General features: G+C 43.9%; 1 protein-coding gene across 4 annotated transcripts; it reads left to right on the forward strand.

Annotated features, from left to right (window-relative positions):
* Window positions 1-1495: 1495 nt before the first annotated feature.
* kitlga (kit ligand a) lies at window positions 1496-16416 on the forward strand. 4 transcript variants are annotated; one of them, XM_018747042.2, is made up of 10 exons: window positions 1496-1814; window positions 10101-10205; window positions 10355-10411; window positions 11112-11279; window positions 11420-11600; window positions 12490-12540; window positions 13047-13144; window positions 13239-13351; window positions 13856-13906; window positions 14078-16416. In XM_018747042.2, the coding sequence occupies exons 1-9, from the start codon at window positions 1800-1802 to the stop codon at window positions 13881-13883; spliced, it is 816 nt and encodes a 271-aa protein (XP_018602558.1). In that variant the 5' UTR covers window positions 1496-1799; the 3' UTR covers window positions 13884-13906; window positions 14078-16416. The 4 variants fall into 4 exon arrangements, with proteins under 4 accessions (XP_018602558.1, XP_018602561.1, XP_018602560.1 ...); XM_018747044.2 differs by having other exon boundaries at window positions 1497-1814; window positions 11420-11588; XM_018747045.2 differs by lacking the exon at window positions 12490-12540.
* Window positions 16417-23816: the final 7400 nt, after the last annotated feature.

Genomic DNA, 23816 nt, shown 5'->3' on the forward strand with positions numbered 1-23816 from the left:
TTTGTAAATGACCGCCGGCCTTGTTCCCCAACCACGACTTTGGATCCTCGCTTCTGTTCAGTTCGCCAATCAAATGACCATTTACTCGTCCCCGACCACGAGAACATGTCTAATCCTTTGGCTCTGAATAAATGATCCTGCACTTGGGTCCAGCCTCCTCCACATCCTCTGTTTGCCATGATAATGATAAAATTGCACAAACTGGACTTGAGCAATTTAGACATAAGTCAAATCGCTGACATGAACCCAATCACAGGTGCATAATTTGAATGTAGCATGATGCTACAAATACCCTCCACATAGTTCACATTTTTTTATGGAGTATTTTGATTATTCAGTTAAGATTTTAAAGGTAAAAATCGTAACTCGTTTCAGATTTGCAATTTTCATACTGTGTTATTTGGAAAATGTGTGAGGTTAATGGTTGCTGAGGTGTCTGAAGGACTCTTTGGGTCTCCAGTAACTCACAGAGCTACAGAACACATTGTTGTGAAAGTAAAAGGAACTGGAGATTAAACACAAGAATATTACAACTGAAGCTAATTATTTTCTTCCCTAGCATTTTTTACATAGGTGGCATGGTAGTGCAGAGGGTAGCACTGGTGAGTCATAGTGCCTGGGCTGTGTATTTAGACATGGGTTCAAATCAAGATGAGTCTGTGTGGAGTTTGCATGTTATCCCTGTGTGGGTTTAATCTCAAAGACACCTGTTTCAGGTAGAGTGGGGAACCTAAATTATCCTGTGTGTGTGTGTGTGTGTGTGTGTGTGTGTTGCAGTGCTCTGCTGTATGGACATGAAAACTGAGGAATTTACTGTGCTGTCTCATACTGCAAGTCATTGTGGATAAATGTGTCAGATAAATAGGAGCTGGTAGAAAGAGTCCAGTCACTGAATGAATGTCTGTCATCTGGCCATGGTTACAAGTGGGATGATCAACAGCATCAGAGGATCAGAGTACAAAGAAGAGCTCACAAGAGACACTGGTGTCTGCTGGATACTCTCAGCATTATGGTCCTTGCTGGGTGACATTTTTCCTGGGGAACTATCTGAGACATTTTTTATGAATCATTTCACTTTCAAAAAGTGTTTGTCCTGATCAGGGTCACGGGAATCCTGAGCCTATCCCGGAATCACTGGGTGCAAGACTGCTGGGGAATTGTAGTGGTGGTGGTGGTGAGGGGGTGTACACCCTGGACGGGACTCCAGCCCATCGCAGTGTAAGTTACAGCACATTTTAAAAGTGCACCCGCTTTTTAAAGAGATGAATATGAAGATGTGGAATAAGAAGAGAGAAACAGACAGAAAAAGAGTGACCGCTGCGGAGGAGGCGAAGCTTTTCTGGAAAACGCGCCAAATGAGGAGCAGCCGGCGGCGGGACGAAATTTCTTCCGCTCCACTCGTTACTGGGTTTCTTTATATTCTTGACCACTGTGTGTTCGGCCCAGTGGACGCGGGCACGGTGCACACACGCGATGTTCCCGCGTGGGCGGCTCCCGCGAGCAAAGCGCATAAAAAGACGCGCGGCGCGACAGCGGCTGTCAGTCCGACGGCCCGTGTCGTGTAGCGCGCGCACCTCCTGTTCTTTCTCCTCCTCCTCCTCCTCCTCCTCCCCCGTCACCGCAGCCGTCGCCTCCGCAAACTATGAACTCATCCTCTCACACTTAACACTTTTCATCGCGGGGGATTTTTCCACAAATGTTGGATTATGTGCACGCGGAACGATGAGAGCCCCTTTCCTCCCCAAAGAAGTAAGATAAAGTAGGTTTTTCACTCGCTGGACGAACGGCTCTCTTTCCTTATGAAGAAGGCAAAAGTAAGTGAAACCACCTCGTCTACTCTGCCTTTGTGACAGCGGACAACTTGCTGTCCGCCGCATGCAGCACGTGCGCACCGAGCAGGAGAGCTGCTACAATCAATGTGGCATTAACTATTCGCAGGCAGGTAGACGCTGTACTACTACTACTACTGGTACTGCTTACTAACAGTACTACTGCCACTACTAGTACTACTATTGTTACTAATAATATTGCTATCACGAATAGAATACTATTAATACTAATAATGCCGCTTTTACTAATAATAGTAAAATTCCTAATAATGCCACTGTTACTGCTAGTAATCTCTAAATCTGCCACTCACTGTCCGCTAGTTCTACTAACTACTACTACTACTAGTACTACTAGTACTACTACTACTGACATTCATTGCTGCAAAAGTAGCGACGACAAGTGCTTCCTAATAACCACTGTTCTGACTACAGACCGACGCACTATCTACTTCTTTATGCACGGTTACGGATTTTTGATTAGCAACTCATCATCTGTGTTATCCGTGTTACTGCTGTTCTGCTCGTGATCGTGTGACGCAGATGCGGCTGTCGGCGCAGTTCCGCCCGTTTCGGCACTTTGGCTTTCCGCAAATTAAATCATGACAAATTTCCTCCTCAACGCGTCGCATGTGACTTTGACATTAGTTGTGCGCGCGGCGGGCACCGTGGCGACCGCTGTCCATGTGGCATGTGGCTCAGGTGGTGCCCATCCCTGCGCTCCTGGGCTCCGGCGACGGGCTGATGATGCCATGGAGCGGAGGTGCAAAGAACCGCAGTGTGGATGGAGGAGCTCCGCTCGGGACGCCTCGCTCCGCTACTGTCGGAGGAATTCATTGACGTGCGGAAGGTGCCTGGTGTCCAAAGCACAAAGGGACTATTGTACTGTTCATTGCGTCTGATCATTTACAACATAGTCTTCGTTATGTCCTTGGAGCGTCTATGCTCCTCCAGGCAGCAGAGCTCTTCAAGAAAGCCTGGAGCCCTTCTCCTTCGGCAGTGCTATCCTCCAGTGTGACACTTGAAAAGGGACTTTATTCTCATCCTGGTCTTCCACTTTTGTACCAGCAGATCTCAGAAACATGGCTCTGGTATTTGTAGCTGCCAGTGATTTAATGCATTTTTTTGCAGGTTATTACATTTCGCACTTGGTACTGGTCACTGAAAATAGCCTTAACACCAAGTCCTGCGATTGGAGCGGGAGGAAGGAAATAACAAGTGAATCAGCACAGGAGCAGACTGTGACTAATTAAAATGTGCCCATTAATTTAGTGCTTTGCTCATCAGGGTCACTAATGAGTGCTTAAAAGGTTTATATGTCTCAGTCCTTTCCTCTCTGACAGCAGCAACGCCATGTGTTGTTGAGGAAAATGTGGATTTTGTGAACTGTTTCGGTGGTGTCGCTTCATCGGTGCCGTGTGCATGTGAGTGCACAGGATGGCTTCGGCTTCCTCATCTCTCTCGCATGAGGGAGTCTGCTCAGCCTGCCCGCACTCCTGTACAGGTCTCCATGGTTGAGTTCAGCACCCGAGAGCTTGTTTTAATGCTAGTCATAGTTTTTCATACACAGGTTATAACATAGTTTGCACACAAACGTGACCAAGATACACAGATTCCTGTTGCTGGTAAGATGTAATCCATTTTTTCTGGAACGTTTATATGCTAATAACAGTATGTTCATATTATTATTACATGTGTATCGGCATGATTTCTTTAGAGAGTTTTTTCTTACTTACTGTCAGAATTATTTACAATCAATTCGTCTTTCCAGGTATTGTGGTGTTTGTTTGGTGTCACACTGCACTCGAAAAGCAAATCAGGAAGGATTCATAGACTACAGTGCATAGATTTAAAGATCTCCAAAGGTAATCCGGTAACAGAGTAACTGTGAAATAAATATTTAAAAATAGATACATGCGTAATGAGTTTAGTTTGTTTTCATGAAGCGCTCATCTCAACAGTGATAGAGAGCAATGCAAGCATATCTATTCACACATAAATAAATAAATAGATAACCATGTACACATAAACACCTAAACGCTTTAATATTCTGCGCTATGAAGGGTGCATAGATGGAATAATGTCACAAGATCCCCAAAGAAATCTCCACACTTTTCAAAGTGTAAATGTGGAGTGCATCATTTCCAGATGTCATCTGAAGGCCTCCTTTCAATACAGTGATCTGTACAAACAGCTCAAAGAGTTTCTGCTCAAAGTGACAGTATTTCATTAGAATAAAAGCGAATAAACCGGTGTTTAATGTTCGGGTCCTTCCAGTATGTTTAAGCACTTGTCTGTAAGCTTGTGGTGTAAATAACAGTAGGTGTCATTTTTGAGTTTGTTCACATTCTTACGTGTCCTGTCTCATAAAACTCAAGTGAAGTACAGTGCTGCTCTTGAAGTATTTGGGCAGTGCTACACACCATTGATTTTAAAATGCTTTTCTCACTATTGTTTATGCATTTAAATAGTCCCCCCCCCCCCCCCGAAGTCCTCGCAGGTCATTTATTGTCATGTTAATTTGTGTATTGTTTTTAATATTTCGATTCCTATCATTCCATGTATGACATATCTTCACTGTGCGAAAAATATCACAGTACCTTCATTTGTCGATATATTGCAGTTTAATAGGTTACAGTGATTAAAAGCATATAGAGAGAAATCTACCATGCAGTGCTTAAGGCAGCATGCCTGATGGGTGTTTTTTCAACGGATCTCTACTATTTACCGCAAAGTTGCAATGAAACCATTTACATTATGTTCTTGGGTCACAGGATATATGAAATGTGCTTATGCATGTCTGCCAAATATTCTGGTTCTGCATGTGATAATGAGCCAAATTGCCATTCACATGCACTCTGCTTATTTAGGAAAGCTGGTCTGAAGCGTTGCAGCAAAGGACTTGTAGTTCATTCAAAGGGGAAGCTCGATATGCGTGAGCAAAAGCGTGTGATGAGTGCGAATGCACCGTGGGAGGTCTATGTGCTCTGACTGTAAAAGCCGACATGATCTGAGTGGCCCAGATTGACCTTCTCATCCAGTCGCTGTTTCCTCAATCAGTAGAAAGATGACAGCGGTTCACCTTGTCAGTGTCTTGAATGTGGAGGGAAATGAACATCTCTCTGGAACGGAACTGAGTGGAGCTCGTCTGGTGGGAGCGCAAAGTGAAATACGCTCCTTGAATGATCAAAAAGTAATAACAATAACAATGATAGCAACAACAATAGTTTTAATAATAGTTATAAAAATAGTAGTAATAATAATAATCATATGTTTAAACGGTTTTTCGGTTACTTTGTGTGTGCTAGAAAGTCTCCAGGCTCGCTGTAATATAAGTAAGAATCTCCAACACAAATTGCATCCCTTGTAAGTTGTCATCAGTCGTCGAACTGATGGATAAAGGAGTCATCTGTGAAAAGGACATTAGCTGACGATGGCGCAGTGTTGTGTCTGTAAGTGGAATCAGTCCGGTTGTTTCCATGCTGTGTGGTTAAGATTCAGGCCATTCCAGAGGGACTCGTCATTTGTTTCCCTGATGTCCTTCCAGAAAGTTCCAGCTACACTATACAGTCTTAATGGTTAACTGAAGCGATTCTGTGTGTGTGTGCACTGCTTCCGCTTTTGGGTTGGGCAGCTGTTCTTATGAGAATGATGCAGATTCAAATAATGTGAAGGTATAAAACCGAAGAAACCACCCACACACAGTGACTGAAACTGCTTCAAGTGGGGTCGCAGCGAACCGGAGCCTAACCCGGCAACACAGGGCATAAAGCTGGAGGGGGAGGGGACACACCCAGGATAGGATGCCAATCTGTCGCAAGGTACCCTAAGCAGGACTCGAACCCTAGACCCACCAGAGAGTGGGACCTGGTCAAACCCACTGCACCAGCACACCCCCTGCCTGAAGAAACCAGATGTGCTCAAAAGAAAGATAAGAACTTTGGAATTAGTGTGTCTGAATGAGTACAACAGTGGAAATCTGTGTCACAGCAAATATGAATTCAGTGCATGACAGCTGATTAGGAAAAAGGCTTACTGTCAGTTTGTTTATCGGTTGAAAAAGGTCATGTGTGCATTTGACACCTGGTCATTTCTGTTGTTCTTTCTTATTTTATTAATGTTATAAAATTTTTTTAAAGATTTTTAAAAAATAATAAACAGCTTAGACAGAGAATATTTTGAGTCAAATATTGATCTCCCATCATGCAATATTGTAAAATGTTGTACACTATTGCCCTCGATATTCTAAACCTACAAATCTGTGTCCAGGTCCTTTGACATAATTTCAATATACTCTCCCTTTGCCAAAAAATATTAATGTTTGGATGGGTTTTGTTAGTCAGTACAACATCAGGGTTCAGTTGTCTCACCATTCAGTAATCCATGAGACTGACAGTGTAGTGAAGAACGACAGGCCACTTTTCAGTCCTCATCTGGACCCTGGGAAATTACCAAGTGTACTCAGCACCATGGGCTGAACACCCCCTCAGCCCCCCCCCCGACCACTTACTTTTCACCGGCAATTTCAAGCAAACAACAGAATTCATTGTAGAAAATGCAGGGGATCAGAGCTGATTTAACCACATGCTGATTGCCCCCCCCCCCCCTTGCCCAACGCAGTATGTTATTCAAGTCTTTCATTTCCATTCATGTCCTGATGCGAAGAGCTCAGTGCGTACAAATGGTTTACCCTGTGCGATGTGCCGCTTTCTTGTTTTGTGCTGCGGAAACCAGTTTTGGCCTGTTCTGATCACACTCTCTCATGCCGTACACATGTGTGTCAGTGGGGGCATTGGCGCCTCCTTGAACCCGAGCCTGAGAAAATAAACTCGGCTCCACCCTCCTTCAAATTCACGGAATTTTTATCTAGTTTAATGTCCATGTGAAGACTAAAAACTGTGTTTTACAAGCAGACAAATGATGTAGTGTCAGTTGCAGACCGCGGATGGCAGCGATCTTGGTTTGACCAGGTATTTTCGGAATAAAATTACTGTAATGCACATGAAACGGGCAAACTGGCTGAGATTGCCACTTCTTTTTTTCCAGACTTTAAAATTGCAAAGCTTGTACTTGATCTCTGCTGTTTTCACTGTCGTTTTGATGATTATTTCACAAGTCAGCCGTCAAAATTAAGCTTTTTCGGCACAACCGAGTCCAAGTTAAGGCAAAAACAGATCGGGTCACAGTATAAAAATGTCCTGTGAGAACTTGTCCAAACTGACAAATTTCATAAACTGTGCCTTAAATAGTAGTAGTGCATTAATACTGATGTAGTAACACATTTAATAGCAGAGTATCCTGGAACATTTGCCTTGGTATTTGAGATTGTGGTCTACTTGCACATCTAATAACCTTATGGCAGATTAATGTAAATTTGGTGCACAAGTCAATCATTTTGTGTTACTGGTCATTCCTTGAGTTTCAGGAGGTGATGTAAAGTACAAAGCTTTTCCCTGAAACCTACCGTTGCCTGGACAGGAAGGTCTTGGGTCTGCTGAGAATACATCTTGGAAATTTGAAATACATATATTATTCCACTGTGTATATATTAAATGTGAAATGGGTGGCATGATGGCACAGTGAGTAGCACTGCTGTCTCACAGCACCTGGGTGGTGTGAGAGGACATGGTTTGATCCCTGCTCAGTCTGTGTGGTGTTTACATGTTCCCCCCGTATCTGCGTGGGGTTTTTTCTGGGTGCTCTGGTTTCCTCCCACACTCCAAAGACATGCTGTTCAGGTTCCCCCATAGTGTGTGAGTGACAGAGAGAGTGTGTGTGTTCCACTGATGTATGGATGAGTGACCCATTGTAAGTAGTGTATCTAGCAGTGTAAGTCACCTTGCTGAATAAGGTGTGTTGGCTGGTAACACTGCATAGAGTTTATTGGAAGTTGCTTTGGAGAAAAGCATCTGCTAAATATGAAAATGGATTCAAAGGTGAAAAAATGTGACATTTTCCAAGTGCAGTATTGCTCACACTTTCTACTCTTCACTCAAAGCACTGAAGCTGTTCTATGCTGATGAAGTCTGTGCTAAATTTAGCCTGTTTATTTCACACTCTAATCTCGTAGTCTTCGAAGACAGAGGTGAGTTTCATGACCTCTCCTCCAAGGTTATCTGCAGCGTCATACATTTCATATGTTTATGGTGCAACACTTCATTCTTTTTCACATGCAGGTGTTATTATGTTCATATTTTTGCTTCATGTCTATTGTAGACATTATATGGAGGTGAAAATGGAGATTAACAAATTCATCACGGCATCAACTGAAGTTCTGGAGATATGGCCCTAAACGTCACCGGGAATGTGTCCCTGTTTGAAGTTTGCTGAGTTCACCAAAACATTTGTTCAAGATCTTGGTCAAGAAATCCTTAATTATTTCTGATATGTTCATGTTGTGAGAAGTAAAGATCATGACAGGACAGGACCATGAAGAAAGGAAATTTATGTAGCAGGAGAAAAACGCATCTAGAAGAAACGAGTTTCGATACCCTTCTTCAATGCTAGGAGGGATCCAGCAGTTCTGAAAGAGAGAGGGAGATCAGTCCACCACATTGGAGCCAAAACCAAGAACATGTAGGCTCATTATCAGCTGGAGGAGGACAGCGCTCTTGCTGGGCTGTAGGGAGCAATCAGGTCCTCCAGGTATCTGGATGCAGATCCTTTGACCGTGTTGTAGGCCGTTACCGCAGTATTGAACTTGATGCAGTCAGCTACTGGAAACGACCGGAGAGAGGTGGGGAAATGATAAATATAGTGCAAGAAGCAATGTGATGAAACTCAGCTTTTGTGCAGTGGTCTCCAGTCCCAAACTGCAATCCATTGTTGCAGCCAAGTAGGTAGACTGGGCTACGGGAAGAAAGGCGTCATTTACAATACTGGTGAGGCATGCGTGTACAGCCGCGTCCGGTGTAGCTCCGCACGCCAGGGACAGTCCCTGGGGAAACTCTCTCGTGCCTTTTTCCCTCTCCAAACATTTCTTGGCAGGTGCTTGAGCACTGTGGCAAAACTACCACGAGTCGTCCATCACACACGCACCGTCAGTTAGTGCTGATCTCATTAGTATCGTGGTCTGAGAGTCAGTTTCTCTAAAGTAGAAGCATTAAGCCAAGTCACAGCATGGGTGGGTCATTGCTTTGCTCATGGGGTCAGCCCCCCAGGCATGATGACCAAACTTTAGCTTTGCTGGCACTGTTAGCCAACAAAGCTGCAAATTAACCAAATGAATTTTGAAAAGCACTTTTCAGTATTTTCCCCCAAAAGTCGCCCGGTCCCTAGAAATAAATGTTATAACAAGTGGAGGAGCGAATACACAGACGTGTATACGGTTCACATCCACTTTTTGAAGCGTTAGAACCAGTTTTGTAGCTTGTAATTGTGTGGCTATGTGGCGAAAACGAAAAAAGTGACTGTGAAGTGTTCTTGGCGAAGGTTATATGTCAGAAGTGATAACAGATGTTTTAACTGATCTTGTCTATGAGAAATACTTAACTTGAAGAATCTGGCGAGATGACCGTAAATCACATTGTGATTTTCATTTGAACCCTGATCACTGCTGAAATGTTCATTATTATTGCGGGAAGCTGCAGGATGTGTTGCCTGTCAGACGCTTTTACAGACGGTACCCGACTAACGATGGGGTTATGTTCTGATAAACCCATCGTAAGTCAAAAATGCATTTAATACACCGAACCTACCAAAAATCATTGCTTCTTGTCCTTTAAGATGGTCAAGATCGTTGATTGCAAACGTCCAAGTTAATGTGCGATGGCCATTATGGGCTTGCTGCCTTCATGCTGGGCATTAGCTTGAGCTTCTCCTCAAGAGTAATTGCCTTTCTCTTCTTCTTCTCGCCGGTAGCAGGAGACACAGATGGGAATTTTGTAGACATGATGAGTGCACAAAACACAATATAGAAATGGGGGGGTATCCAAAAAAATGCTGGAAACAGAACACCGTAGAGTATCGGTTGTATACACTATCGACTGCGTGACAGGCTTGGAGATGTGCATCTCTGCTGTTGCCCAGCATCGCAAGAGAGTATCGCACCACATATCGCTTGCCTGGGAAAAAAAATCTAAATTCTAAATTCAAAGTACGGTTTCTGCTGAATGCGTATCGCTATCGCACCATCGTAAAGTCGAAAAATCGGAAGTTGGACAATCGTAACTCTATATATAAACAGAAGCAATATTAGTGTTTTGAAATGCTTTGCCCTTGACTCAGGTAGTGAACTGAAAACCTAAATGTCCTTTTTCCTTTTTGCTTTTGCAGATTTCTATAAGTGTTTGTGTCCATTTCTTGCTGTGCGCCACTTTTGGAACATCCAGTGAAGTTAGAAGTTGTATAGCAGATGATCTTGAGAGAATCTCATTGTTGGTAAGTGTTCCAGCTGTGGGGAATCTGGATTTGTGGTGTTTTATGATTCAGTTAACAGGTCCATGGAAAAAAAGAACTCAGTGGTACTGTTTGATCAAGAGACCCGTAACTCTTATACACTAATATTTCTTCTTTCTTTGGTTTTATAGAAACAAAATATCCCAAAAGATTACAAGATCACTGTGCGTCACATTCCTAAAGAAGTGGTGAGTTCTGAGCATATTCTTTCAAAGAGAGAACATCACGTTTAAGAGATATATTAACTAATAATTTAAAAAAAAAAAAACTAATGTTACACAGATAAGTAATATTACACACACACACTTTCTGAACCGCTTGTCCCATATGGAGTTGGGGAGCCCACCCGGCAACACAGGGCGTAAGGCCGGAGTGGGAGGGGACACACCCAAGATGGGACGCCAGTCCGTCGCAAGGCACCCCAAGCAGGGCTCGAACCCTAGACCCACTGGAGAGCAGGACCTGGTCCAACCCACTGTGCCAGCGCATCCCCGATTATTAATATTAGTTTGTGTATATTTAATATTACTTAGGGGGCGCGGTGCCGCAGTGGGTTGGACCGGGTCCTACTCTCCGGTGGGTCTGGGGTTCGAGTCCCGCTTGGGGTGCCTTGCGATGGACTGGCGTCCCATCCTGGGTGTGTCCCCTCCCCCTCCGGCCTTACGCCTGTGTTGCTGGGTAGACTCCGGTTCCCCGCGACCCCGTATGGGACAAGCGGTTCAGAAAATGTGTGTGTGTGTAATATTAATAACTATCTAAATTAAGAGATTAAGCAAAACATAATGACAAAATGTGTATTAGCTGTGAATCTGGGACTGCAAGAGTAATAGTTTTGACTGCATTTTCTTTTCCACTAATCTGAGTGTGTTTGATTTCCTTTTCTTTCAGAGTGGTATGTGTTGGGTTGTGCTTAATGTGTTTCATCTGGAGGAAAGCTTGAAAGATCTGGCCCAAAAATTTGGAAACATTTCCTCCAACAGAGACAACATTGATATATACGTGCAAACACTGCAAGATGTTCGCTTTAAAATTATTAATAAAGGTGAAATTGACCTGGTGAGTTCAGCTTTCCTTTTACTTTGGTTTAACCTAAATATACTTATTGTACATGACTGCCTGAAGTACATGCACACATTTTTCATTCTTCATCCTTGATTTAATTAAAAGTGATTTAATTGTTCTGTTTGCTGAAACAGGAGTCAACGATGGAGGAATTTCAGTGCCATTACAGAGAGGAGAGATGGCCAACGGAAGAGTATTTTGACTACGTGAAAGACCTTTTAAATGCTGCCAATTCAAAAAATGAGAGCAGAGGATGTGAATCTCCCCTCTGCCCATCAGCAACAACAGAGGCGAACATGTCAGGTGAACACACAGGTTAATCCTCACGAGATTCCGTCTCGTCATCATTTCTTGATGTCAGTGTGTATTATTGCTTCATTATATTCTTCATTGTGCTGGTGGAGCTTCTCTTAAACAAAGTGTTTTTTTTTTTTTTTTTTTTTTAATCATCACTGTTAGAAATTGAAACTGAAGTCTAACTGATAATCGCAGAAGTTGTGTAACCGACTGCAGAAGTGCCAGCTGTGACCCTGGCTGGTATCCTGAATTGAACCGGTTTCTGAAAAAATACAGCGTATGATCTCTCCATATTCATGTCCAAATTTTTTTGCCCTTTACAGCGGTTTTATATTAGGGGAAAAAACTAAACATGAAGAGGCCCAGCTACCAACAACGACACAGCAGCTGTATAAAACAAATATGAGCGACTCTCGCACACCTTACGTGTACATTTATACATTTACTTACTTTTACATTCTATACATTTCACTCAGCGGACACTCTTCTCTGAGCAAAATACAAAAAGTCCATCACATCAACAGAAGGAGAGATTTTCAGACAGACACGTGATTCTAGAGTATATTCCATTTGTCACATACCATAGTATAAACCAGGGGGCTTTATAAACTATTGTGCTTTTTAAAATTATTATTAAACAGATAACGTAATCTATATCGAGCTGATAACCTAAAAAGAGCTATAAAATAATAAATAAAAATCAAATAATATGTATAAAAAGCAGTAAATAATAAAACCCACAGAGACCTGTAAAATACTCTCTTGTTAGTGTTCATGAAACATCCTCAGAAACAGTATCACCTTTGGAATCACTCCAGTGTGTCTCTTTTCAGACACATTTTACCATAGTATCATATAATTCCTTGGTTTTACTGCAAAACGCTGACACGCTGCCTTCTGTCTCCAGAGCCCCATGCCATGGTGGGCTGTAATGAGCTGGTGCCAAACTGCAGCGCTAGTAAGTACTTGGCTTCACAGCAGCGGGTCACAGCAACCACAGTGTGCCCTTCGTAACTCACATCAGCTGGACCACATTCATGTGGCATACACACGTTGTGTGGCCCCTTCTGTAGGTGCATCACAGTACAAGGTGCAGAAGGGCAGGTGCGGCAGAGGACAGGGTCTCCACAAGCTGCACCGCTGGCCACGGACGAGGCCGGTGACGCTGCGTCGGCTCCTTTCTCCTACGCTGCGCCATAATTATTGTCGTCACAGCAAACAGGCTTGTTAGTATATTTGTGCCGTGCAGTTTGCAGACCTGCTGCCTCTGAAATGGATCAGCACTGAAAGAGCTCATCTGGGCTTTCATCTGGAGTTGATGGGCCCTCTAGGTGTCGATTGGATCCTGCCATTTCCACTCTGCACATGAGCTCTCAAAAGAGTCATTTGGGCATACGCGCCGCTGAAGTGCAAAGTGTTAACAGCACCGCTCCTTCATTGTTCCCTCGTTTCCTCCGACTGCAGGAGCAGAACACCAGTATCTCCCAAAGATTGTGGAGAAAAGCCTTCTGTGGATGCTCATAATCCCGCTGGCCATGGGGCTTCTCTGTTTAGTCTGGAAGGTGAGGTAGGGGTCTGGGGAGAAGCCTCGTTCTGGTTACCTAGGACACGCTGCATCATGCCATGTGTCCCTTTCGTGTCCCTTTCATGCAACAGATCAGCTGCAGAAGGAGAAGGGAGGAGCCTGAGCCGAACCCTGACAGCGGGCACGTCCTCACTGATATCGAAGGGAAAGCCGCGCCTTTACATGGCCAACTGTCAGGGCATAAGTGAGTCTCAGCATGCGAAATTCCAACATCTTAATTATGCTTCTTCCTGGAAGCACAGAACCACAACAGAAAGCAGATGTGTGGACGCAGGAGAAAAAACATTAATCGCTTTCCATTTAATTGGATCATATATCCATACAGTAACGAATAAAGTCAGCGTTGCTGTGTGTCTGCGATTGTCAGCCGTCTTTGCACGTGAGAACGTAAAGCATTGGGGATGTTAGACCTTTTCCATCCCCAACAGATTGTTATTTGAGCCACCGAGTTAGTCATCGCTATCAGTTTTGAACAGGACCTGAACGGGCAGCTTTAGAACTGCCCTTGAACTGCGCTTCAGTTGCCCACTTCACATTTTTGTTCATTCTCGCTTAAATGTTGTTTAAAATGTTGTTGAACTTGTGTTGTCCATTGTGTTTGCTATTTTAAAATTTCTTAAAAGATGCAAGAATTAAAGAGAATGATTTGTTAATCTTTTCCTGAAACATTTTTGGTTTTATGTTGCAGGATAAGACTCAGCATGGAAATGGTGTAACTTCGCCTGCAGAGCTTAATTTGGTAAGAAAACATGGGATTTAATTTTATGGTGTAAGTACACCACAGAGCAGCACATTTTTGTTCTTGCGTTAATATACTTGTACACTAATATACAAAATGTGTGGATATTGCTCAAAGTACTTGTTTGTTTTCTTGTACCGATTTGGGATCTTCTTTGTCATTCATTTACAGGTGATTGTTTTCTCACGAAAAACAAAAAAACATTCCTGCCTTTTGAACAGTAACAGACACCTTTTGGCTTCTCGACCAAAAAAAGTTCATTCCGATATTTGTAACGGTGCAGCTAAATGCGGTGTAAATGTTCTCAAAAGTGAACTGCTGGGACGAGTGGCACGAGTGCTGGAAACAAAGAAACACTGTCCGAAAGTCATTGTCGAGAAAACTGAGCAGAGTGAGGACTTTGCTGTGACTCAAGCAAGTCCCCAACCTCGGGACGCTGCGAGACATCAACCTGGTCCAGTGATACTAGTGAGCGCTAACTGGAATGACAAGGACCAGCCATCCATTGGACTGGTGAAAGAAGTGGAAATGGGGAAAAAAAATATTAAAAAAACAAAAACATGGATGATTCTGCTTTGCTGTTAGTGAGAAAAATCTGGAAAAACTTACCAAGAATCACTTTTACTACCAAAAGTTGCCGAACTGAGAATTTCCTCTCCATTGTATTTGCACTTGCAAAGATTTGTGTGGGTCATATTTCTCTGGAAAAAAAAAACCATTGTTATAATGGACAATAGAGGAGAATAAAAAAAAAATCAGCTCGGGAAAAGAATTGTTGTTGTCTACCTCCAGTGACCATTGTCATGATCTTGTTTTATAACAGTATAAGACAAATAATAATCACTCTCAGCTTTTTGTATCTACAGTCACAGATATGAATGTTGGAATTAATCATGTGACAAATTTTACTGCAGTGTACATGGTGGGTTGACTTCTTATAAGTATTGTAAGGATCTTTCTTCAAAGTTTTTTTTTAAACATCTCAGAGTATTGCATTTATATTGTGTACTTTTATTAAATTATTCCTTCTCTCTTTAATGTAACTATATAGCAAAGCTGAAGCCAGAGGCCCTTTTATCATTTAATGTGAATAAAAAATATGACGCTTTTCTGAGAATCATATATAAAAACAATACCTTATCAGTTATTAATGTATTAACATGAACAACCGTAATATCATCCAGTATGTTCCCTTTGAGTTTCACTGGGATTTTACGCTGAATCTGTTTCCTGGCAGAATGTAATTATCTAAAGGTTTACCTTTATATTTAAACAATATAGTGCTGGGGTGACTTTGCATAAAACTAAACCTTCATTTGGTGAATTGCAGCATATTCCGTGTGGTTTATTAAAATGAAGTCAATGTCAATATTTTATACATAAAAATTGCAGACCTTTTATCTGAAAGAAAAGTGCTGGCATCACGTTTATACAGTTAGAGTAAGAGTAAGACAAAACGATGCCATATCAGTGAACGTCTGCACATTCAAGTTGGATATAATAATTTTATACACAAGCACAGAAAGTGTAAGTTGTATAGCAGCTCATAACATACAGCAGCTTAGTGTGTAACCGTTAAAAGTTCTCGGGAGTGTCACTGGCTGACTTATGTCAGGGTTATATGATGAGGGACAGTCTTACCTCATCAGAAATATTATTGTTTAAAGTTATTTTATTGAAAGCTTAGGCACAAGTGAGAGGACGAGCAGAGCTTTAGATGGCAAGAAAAACTATGGTCATAATTACACATTATTGCCGGGGCACTTTGTGGAAAATCTCCTGCGCTCACAGCATTCCTGCTCTTTGCCGAGTTGTTCATCCTTATCCAAGTATCACTTAAATACATGCATTTAAAAGGTCAGAAAGTTTTCCTTTTAGCTACTGTATGATGTGGAATGTTTGAACAGCAAAGGCCTCGTCACTGCAAACAAGCAGAGCGGTGTTTGTGTCTTGTACAGAGTAAAGTTACAGCAGTCTTCAATTCAATATATGCCAACTCATCCTTAGCTCTGTTTGAGTCCATAAATGATGTTCTCTGATACACTCAGTTGTATCCGCCAGGATCACATTATTATAACTTGGTTAAAGAACTGCATTCACATTTTAAAACTAGGAATTCTGGCACCTTGAAAGACTATTGTCCCCCACCTCTTTTAAATTAAATAATTGCTACTGGAATTTTCATGAGCGCTCTCCAGCTGTGAGCCCTTAGGACTGTCACCCCTGTTCCCCATTAGCAACAGCCCTGGATTTACATCTTCATTCAGATTCTCACGGATTTCACTGCTAAAAAAAGCAAACGTTGATACTATATTAAAGTACATATTTTTACAGTGTGTGTTGTTTCAGATAAATATTCTGTATTGGGAGCCCATGTTGGAAGCCGAAAATGGGCTGACGATATTGCTGTAACACTCTGTCTGACTTGTCATTGGTCTGAGTGCAGACCAAACCCCTTGTTCCAAGAACAGCTTTTATCCCTCTAATAAAGTTTTTATACTCAACTTTCATGAAGGAAACATTTTTATATAATTGCTGTTGATATGGGTTGGAAGAACCCTTTAAGTGCCGTGACTTGAGTTTTATCCCGTATACAAGAGGAAAATTGGCACAGAAAAGCTCTACAATTGGACAGAGTGAACAGCATATAAACAAACTCATTTAGGCTATTTTGTTCTGTCTGCTGCAAATACATGGCACGGCAGACAAACTGACATGTCATAAATAATTACAGCCTTGGAGAAATCTCGGTCTATGAGAGGTTTGTGGCCACTTTAAAGTCATTTACAGCTAGACTCAGTAACACGAATAGCAGTTTCGTGGCAAGAACACTGACTTTGTTTTAGACATGGCACGGTTATCTGTGTGCCGAATGCAGAAATTAGATAATTGAATCCTACAAAGCATATTTGAAGTAATATTTATTGACAAACATGAACCCTTTGTTACTCTTTGTACTGTTCTGAAACGCCATGTCCTCACACTGAGTTTATTTATAAGTTTACATGTTTACAGAAAGCTACCCTTGGCGTTGTGTAATTATATTATGTTGTAACGGTCAGAGATTTTCTCCACATTGCAGCACTAAAACAGTGCAGGCCAAGGCCACTGTTTTGTGCAGTGTTCACACAAAATCACAGTACAGATATAGGTATCCTTTACTTAGATTTTTTTGACAGTGGAGCAAAATTAATGTTATTACATTTACATTTACATTTATTCATTTCGCACATGCTTTTCTCGAAAGCGACATGCATCTCAGCAGAAATATGATTTGTGCATTGCATTAAGACTTGATGCACTGATGTTCATCGCTCGTGTAGGTCCGTAAAACGTGGGATAGATGAATCATATACAATGCAGGAGTAGCGGCTGTGTAAAGGCTTATCTGGGGATGATCATAAAATTATGGTGCATGAACATTCACACCATACATGAGCTGAAGAGATCTTGGGCGAAGTGGGTCTGGAAAAGGTGAGTTTTCAGACCCTTCTTGAATGTACTCAGAATTTCTGCAGTTCTAAGTGAGAGGGGAAGGTCATTCCACCACAACGGAGCCAGAACAGAGAACCTCCGTGCTTTACTTTTCGTGCGTGGGACCACCAAGTGAGCAGAAGTAGACGAGCAAGGGGATCTGGCTGGGGTATAGCGGATGAACAAGTCTTGTAAATAGCTGGGAGCAATTCTATTGATGCATTTGTAGACAATAACCAGAGTCTTGAATTTGATCCGGGCAGCTATAGGAAGCCAGTGCAGAGAAATGAGAAGAGGAGCTACATGGGAACACTTTGGCAAGTGAAACACAACTCGTGCAGCAGCCTTCTGTATCAGCTGCGGAGGTTTGATGGCAGTAGTGGGAAGGCCACACAGGAGAGAGTTGCAGTAGTTCAGATGGGATGTCACCATGGACTGGACAAGTAGATGGGCAGAGTCAGTTGTGAGGTAGGGATGGATCCTATGAATATTATGCAGGATGGACAGGAGGATGGGCCAGCTGGGAGGTGAAAAATCTCTGTTTTGGAGAGGTTGAGTTGGAGGTGGTGATCAGACATCCATGCAGAGATGTCCGACAGGCAGGCAGCAATGCATGCGGAAATGTCTGATGCTCCAGGTGGAAAGGAGAGAAAGAGGTGGGTATCATCAGTGTAGCAGTGGTATTTGAATCCATGGGAGGCAATGACCAGGCCAAGGGAGGAGGTGTAGATCTAGAAGAGAAGAGGACCCAGTACCAAGCCCTGTGGGACACCAGTTGAGAGAGGCAGAGGAGAAGAACGAGAGGTCCGCCAGACCACTTGTTAGGATCTGTCAGATAGGTTGGACTCAATCCATCTTAGTGCCGCTCCTTTGATCCCAAGCTGACTAAGAGAGGAGAATAGAATCTGGTGGTTGACAGCGTCTAATGCTGCAGACAAATCAAGGAGGATGAGGACTGAAGAGAGGGAGGCAGCTCTAGCAGATTGGAGAGCATCAGACACCGCCAGAAGGGCAGTCTCAGTGGAGCGACCAACTTTGAAACCAGACTGATATCCATGGAGGAGATGGTTCCGGGTGAGGAAATCAGGCAGATGATTACAGGCCGCCCGCTCTAGAGTTTTAGACAGGAAGGAGAGGAGGGAGACCGGTCTGTAGTTTTGGACCAAATTGGGATCCAGGGAGGGCTTCTTTAACAGAGGTGAAATGAGAGCAGTTTTGAAGGCAGCTGGGAGACAGCCAGAGGAGAGCGAGGAGTTGATGGTCTTAGAGATGAAGGTGGGGGGGAAATGTTCTGTAGGAGTGACAATGGGATCGGATCAAGCAAGCAGGTAGTGGCTCTGTGCGATATCAGGAGGTCGGAGATTTCAGATTCGAGAGTGGTTTGAATTTGGAGAGCATAGCTTTGCAGGGAGGTCCAGCGTGAACCAAGCAGGGTGATACTGAGAACTTGTCAGTGATTGCTTTGACTTTGTCTCTGAAAAACAAAACAAATTATAAATTCATAATTTCAGTACACAATTTGCACTCTGTGTAAGTCATTTAGACAGATTTTTTTCTTACTGAAAGTTTTTTCCATGAAATATTTGAGTGAAATAATTATGTTTAGAAATGAGTGAGTACAATTATCATACTGCATGTAGATATGATACATTAGACTGGATGATTAAATGGTGGTGTGTACAGTACTTTGCACCACTGTCAACACTGCAGTTTGTCAGAAACCTCTTAAGCAAGGAGGCACCCAAAATATATATATACACACACACACACACACTTCCTGAACCACTTGTCCCATACGGGGTCACGGGGAACCGGAGCCTAACCCGACAACACAGGCCGTAAGGCCGGAGGGGGAGGGGACACACCCAGGACAGGACACCAGTCCATCACAAGGCACCCCAAGCGGGACTCGAACCCCAGACCCACCAGAGAGCAGGACCGCGCCACCACGCCACCACACCCCCCTCGCAACCAAAATAGTCTTGCTCAAAGTATTTTTTAAAGGAAATCAGATCTGAAATTTTATTTATTTTGTTTTTTTCTTCAGAATGGTGTGAAGAAGATTAGCTGAAAAATGTGAACAATCCAGCGGTGATCTCTTGTGTTGAAACACGGTAAATGTGAAAAACAATGTCCTAAAGGCTGACACCAGTAACTACACACATTTCTTTGTTGTTGCTGTAGGGAGTTGAGACTTTGAAACCCTTGAGAAAAAAACAGTTTCTCACTTGCTTAGGAGAAAAGAGGAAACATCCTTCATTCTGTTCATTTTTTCTTTGCTAAGGTTTCAGGGTTGTATCAGCAATTGGAAATGCTGTACAGTTAGCATGAGCATAAGAAACGGTCAATAACAAAACATAACACCTGCATCAATTAAGCATGAGAGGAGGCTGACACAGTAAATGCTGGTAAAGTTGGCCTTTACATACACCTTTGTAATACAACGGTACTTGCTACAGTGGTGCCTTTGGCTGCTGACTATCTTTTCAAACCGTATATCAAGCAAATGGATGAGGCCACAGCCTCATTATTCAATATATCTAACCTACTTTAACAGTACCTGCTCCCTGCTAACATCTGAATAAAAAGTCTATGCAACACATTTAGGTATGGATGCTTACTGATACGGGGGGCGCGGTGGCGCAGTGGGTTGGACCGCAGTCCTGCTCTCCGGTGGGTCTGGGGTTCGAGTCCCGCTTGGGGTGCCTTGCGACGGACTGGCGTCCCGTCCTGGGTGTGTCCCCTCCCCCTCCGGCCTTACGCCCTGTGTTGCCGGGTAGGCTCCGGTTCCCCGTGACCCCGTATGGGACAAGCGGTTCAGAAAACGTGTGTGTGTGTGCTTACTGGTGAGGTGGTAATTGGTTTATTCAAGACAAAACACTCAGCAGTGACCTCGGTCTGATGTCACCAACCACCACAGCAGGCTTTATTTGGCTTCTATTTGTCTGTTTCATGCAAGCAAAATGCACAATGTTTACACCTGCCGCTCCACATTTAGCTTTAGACAAAGCCAGTAGACGTAATGTCATCTAGTATTATCTTGGCTCTCAAACATTCTTGCTCTGCATATTTTCCTAAATTAGATGGAAAATCTGGAGAGCGGATGTGCACAGGATACATACCTCTGAGATCTTCCACGTTTTTAATAACATTCCTGCAGGATATTGCTGCTTCACACTTCCTTAAACAACGTCAATTCAATTCTCCACACTAAGAGGATAGTCCAGTTGTGGAACACATTCTGCGAAACCCTCGTTCTCCTGATTATCGTATTTTGACAAGTTAGCGGCTGTGAAAAGTTTTTCCTTTACGCTATAGAATGCAAAAATCATTGATAGAGGACGAACGTGCAGCTTTCAAGCCAGTATTCTGGAACAGTGTAAATTGTTCTCAGTAAGTAGGAATTCATGAGGAAACACACGTAGGTATCTGCAGAGAAAGAACTCGGAGAAGAACACATGAAGGCCGTCAGTTGCTACAAGGCACTTCTTGCCAGCTCCTCTTCCTCTGCGTTCTACTCTGTTTCTCTTTGCTTGTAACTGGAAGCCAACATGAATTATCACAGTTGTAAATGTAGCCTTAGACCTGTGTCAACACATGTTGTTGATTCTTAAAATCTCAACAAAGATCTCCCACAATGAGGTTCCAAATCTGAACGGCTTCCAAACATGAATTTCCTGAAATGCTATGAAAACACATAACGGAGTTTCCGAAACAGTGTTGTGTGCAGAGCTAGCTTGTGTTTAATATGTATACACACGTACACACAAATGATATGAATATACATAAAGAGCTCCGGAAACTGAGAAGACAATGTGTATGGAAATAGTGTGTATGGCACATGCATACTGACAAATGGAAATATGTTCATAAATGACAAAGGCTTCATGAATTTAGACCATTCTGTAGGTGCCAGAACAGAACTTTAGTCACTGGTCATACAGTTTAAACTGACAAGAGCTGGCTACCTCCTCAAAGCTGTGCCCAACAGTATGTATCCACCCATACCTGGGCTGCAAAGCGTAATGAGCGGGACTTTAATTTGAGGCCTATCAGACAGCTTACTTGTTCTGTTGTACCTGTTGTACCTGGCCTTTGTAGTCATCTTTCTATCTCGCATCTCCCATTAGATGCTATCCTGGGGTCCTAAAGGGTGTGGAGTTGGAAGACATTAGCCCACCTGTTCCTTGATCATCTTCACTGTCTCACCAGTCTTTTAGAATTTACATTTATTTATTTAGCAGATGCTTCTCTCCAAAGCAACATCCAATGGACACAATGTAGTGTTATCAGCCCACACACCTTATTCACCATAGTGACTTACACTACTTGCAATGGGTCACTCATCCATACATCAGTGGAACACACACACGCACGCACGCATGCACGCACACACACACACACACACACACACACACGCTACGGATGAACCTGAACAGCGTGTCTTCAGACTTTGGGAGGAAACCAGGGCACCTGGAGGAAACCCATGCAGACACAGGGAGAACATAAAAACTCCACACAGACAAAGTAGGGATTGAACCTACATCCTCTTGCACCACCGCACACGCAGACACACACTCACACACACACACCGCTTGTCCCAAGGCAAGCCAGAGCCTAGCTCAGCAGCACAGGGTGTGGGGCTGGAGGGGAAGGGGACACACCCAGGGTGGGACACCAGTCTGTTGCAAGGCACCCCAAGCAGGACTTGAACCCCAGACCCACCAGAGAGCAGGCACAAGCCAAACCCACTGCACCACCACGCCCCCCCCAATTAGCTGGGTAATTTTACTGGAAGTACCTTGCTCAAGGGTACTGCAGCTGAAGGTAAATTTCGAACCTCTGATGTATGGGTGTAAAAGAGAGCAGCTGTAACCACTACGCTGGTAGCTCTGGTTTCCTGCTGGAGTTCTATGGTAAGGTTTGGCTGTGTTTTCTTAAAGAATGCATGGTCTGCCCCAAAACTTGCAGACGTCTCAGTTTGGACTGATTAATAATTTTTTTAATGTCATTCCACATAAAAGGCAAAAAAATTGTCAACTGTAGTGATTTGCAAACTTACCACCACCAGCCCCCTCCTTGAACCGCCACCGCCATGGTGGAGGGGTTTGAGTGCCTGAATGATTTCAGGAGCTATGTTGCCTGGGGCTATATGCCCCTGGTAGGGTCTCCCATGGCAAACAGGTCCGGATGACAGACGAGACAAAGTGCGGTTCAAAAGCCCCTTATGATGACTATTAAATCAAGGTTTTCGTTTACCCTGCCCGGTATGCGCCACCGGGGCCCCACCCTGGAGCCAGGCCTCGGGGGGGGCTTGCATGCGAGCGCCTGGTAGCCAGGTCTATGCCCACGGGGCCTGACCGGGCTCAGCCCGAAGCCATGATGTGGAGCCACTCTTCGGTGGGCTCACCACCTACTGTAAGAGGCCGGTGCGTTGTGATTTGGGCAGTGGTCGGGGCCGAGTGCCCAGCCGACCGAAACCTTGGGAGCCAACTCTGGTTTTTGGGACTTGGAATGTCACCTCACTGGTGGGGAAGGAGCCTGAGCTGGTGCAGGAAGTAGAGAGATACCGTCTAGATATAGTCGGGCTCACTTTCACTCACAGCTTGGGTTCTAGAACCACTCTTCTTGACCAGGGGTGGACTCTCCACTATTCTGGCGTTGCCCAGAGTGAGAGACAGTGGGTCGGTGTGGGCTTGTTAATAGCCCCCCAGTTCAGCCGCCATGCGTTGCAGTCTACCCCAGTGAATGAGAGGGTCGTCTCCCTGCGCCTTTGGGTCGGGGAACGGTCTCTCACTGTTGTTTGTGCTTATGCGCCTAACGGCAATGCAGAGTACCCGGCCTTTTTGGAGTCCCTGGGGGGGCGTGCTGGAAAGCGCTCCCACTAGGGATTCTGTCATTCTACTGGGAGACTTTAATGCCCACGTAGGCAGCGACAGTGACACCTGGAGGGGCGTGATTGGGAGGAACGGCCTCCCTGATCTGAACCCGAGCGGTGAGTTGTTATTGGATTTCTGTGCTAGTCACGGTTTGTCCATAACAAACACTATGTTCAGGCATAAGGGTGTCCATCAGTGCACTTGGCACCAGGGCACCCTAGGTCGGAGGTCGATGATCGACTTTGTAGTCGTTTCTTCTGACCTTCGGCCATATGTCTTGGGCACTCGGGTGAAGAGAGGGGCTGAGCTGTCAACTGATCACCACCTGGTGGTGAGTTGGATTCGATGGCGGGGGAAAAAGCTGGATTGACCTGGCAGGTCCAAACGCATAGTGAGGGTTTGTTGGGAACGTTTGGCGGAGGCCCCTGTCAGAGAGGTTTTCAACTCCCACCTCCGACAGAGCTTCAACCAGGTCCCGAGGGAGACTGGGGACATTGAGTCCGAATGGATTATGTTCCACACCTCCATTGTTGGGGCTGCAGTCCGGAGCTGCGGCC

Source organism: Scleropages formosus, chromosome 2 (genome assembly GCF_900964775.1).
Source record: "Scleropages formosus chromosome 2, fSclFor1.1, whole genome shotgun sequence".
In the NCBI taxonomy this organism is placed as follows: Eukaryota; Metazoa; Chordata; class Actinopteri; order Osteoglossiformes; family Osteoglossidae; genus Scleropages; species Scleropages formosus.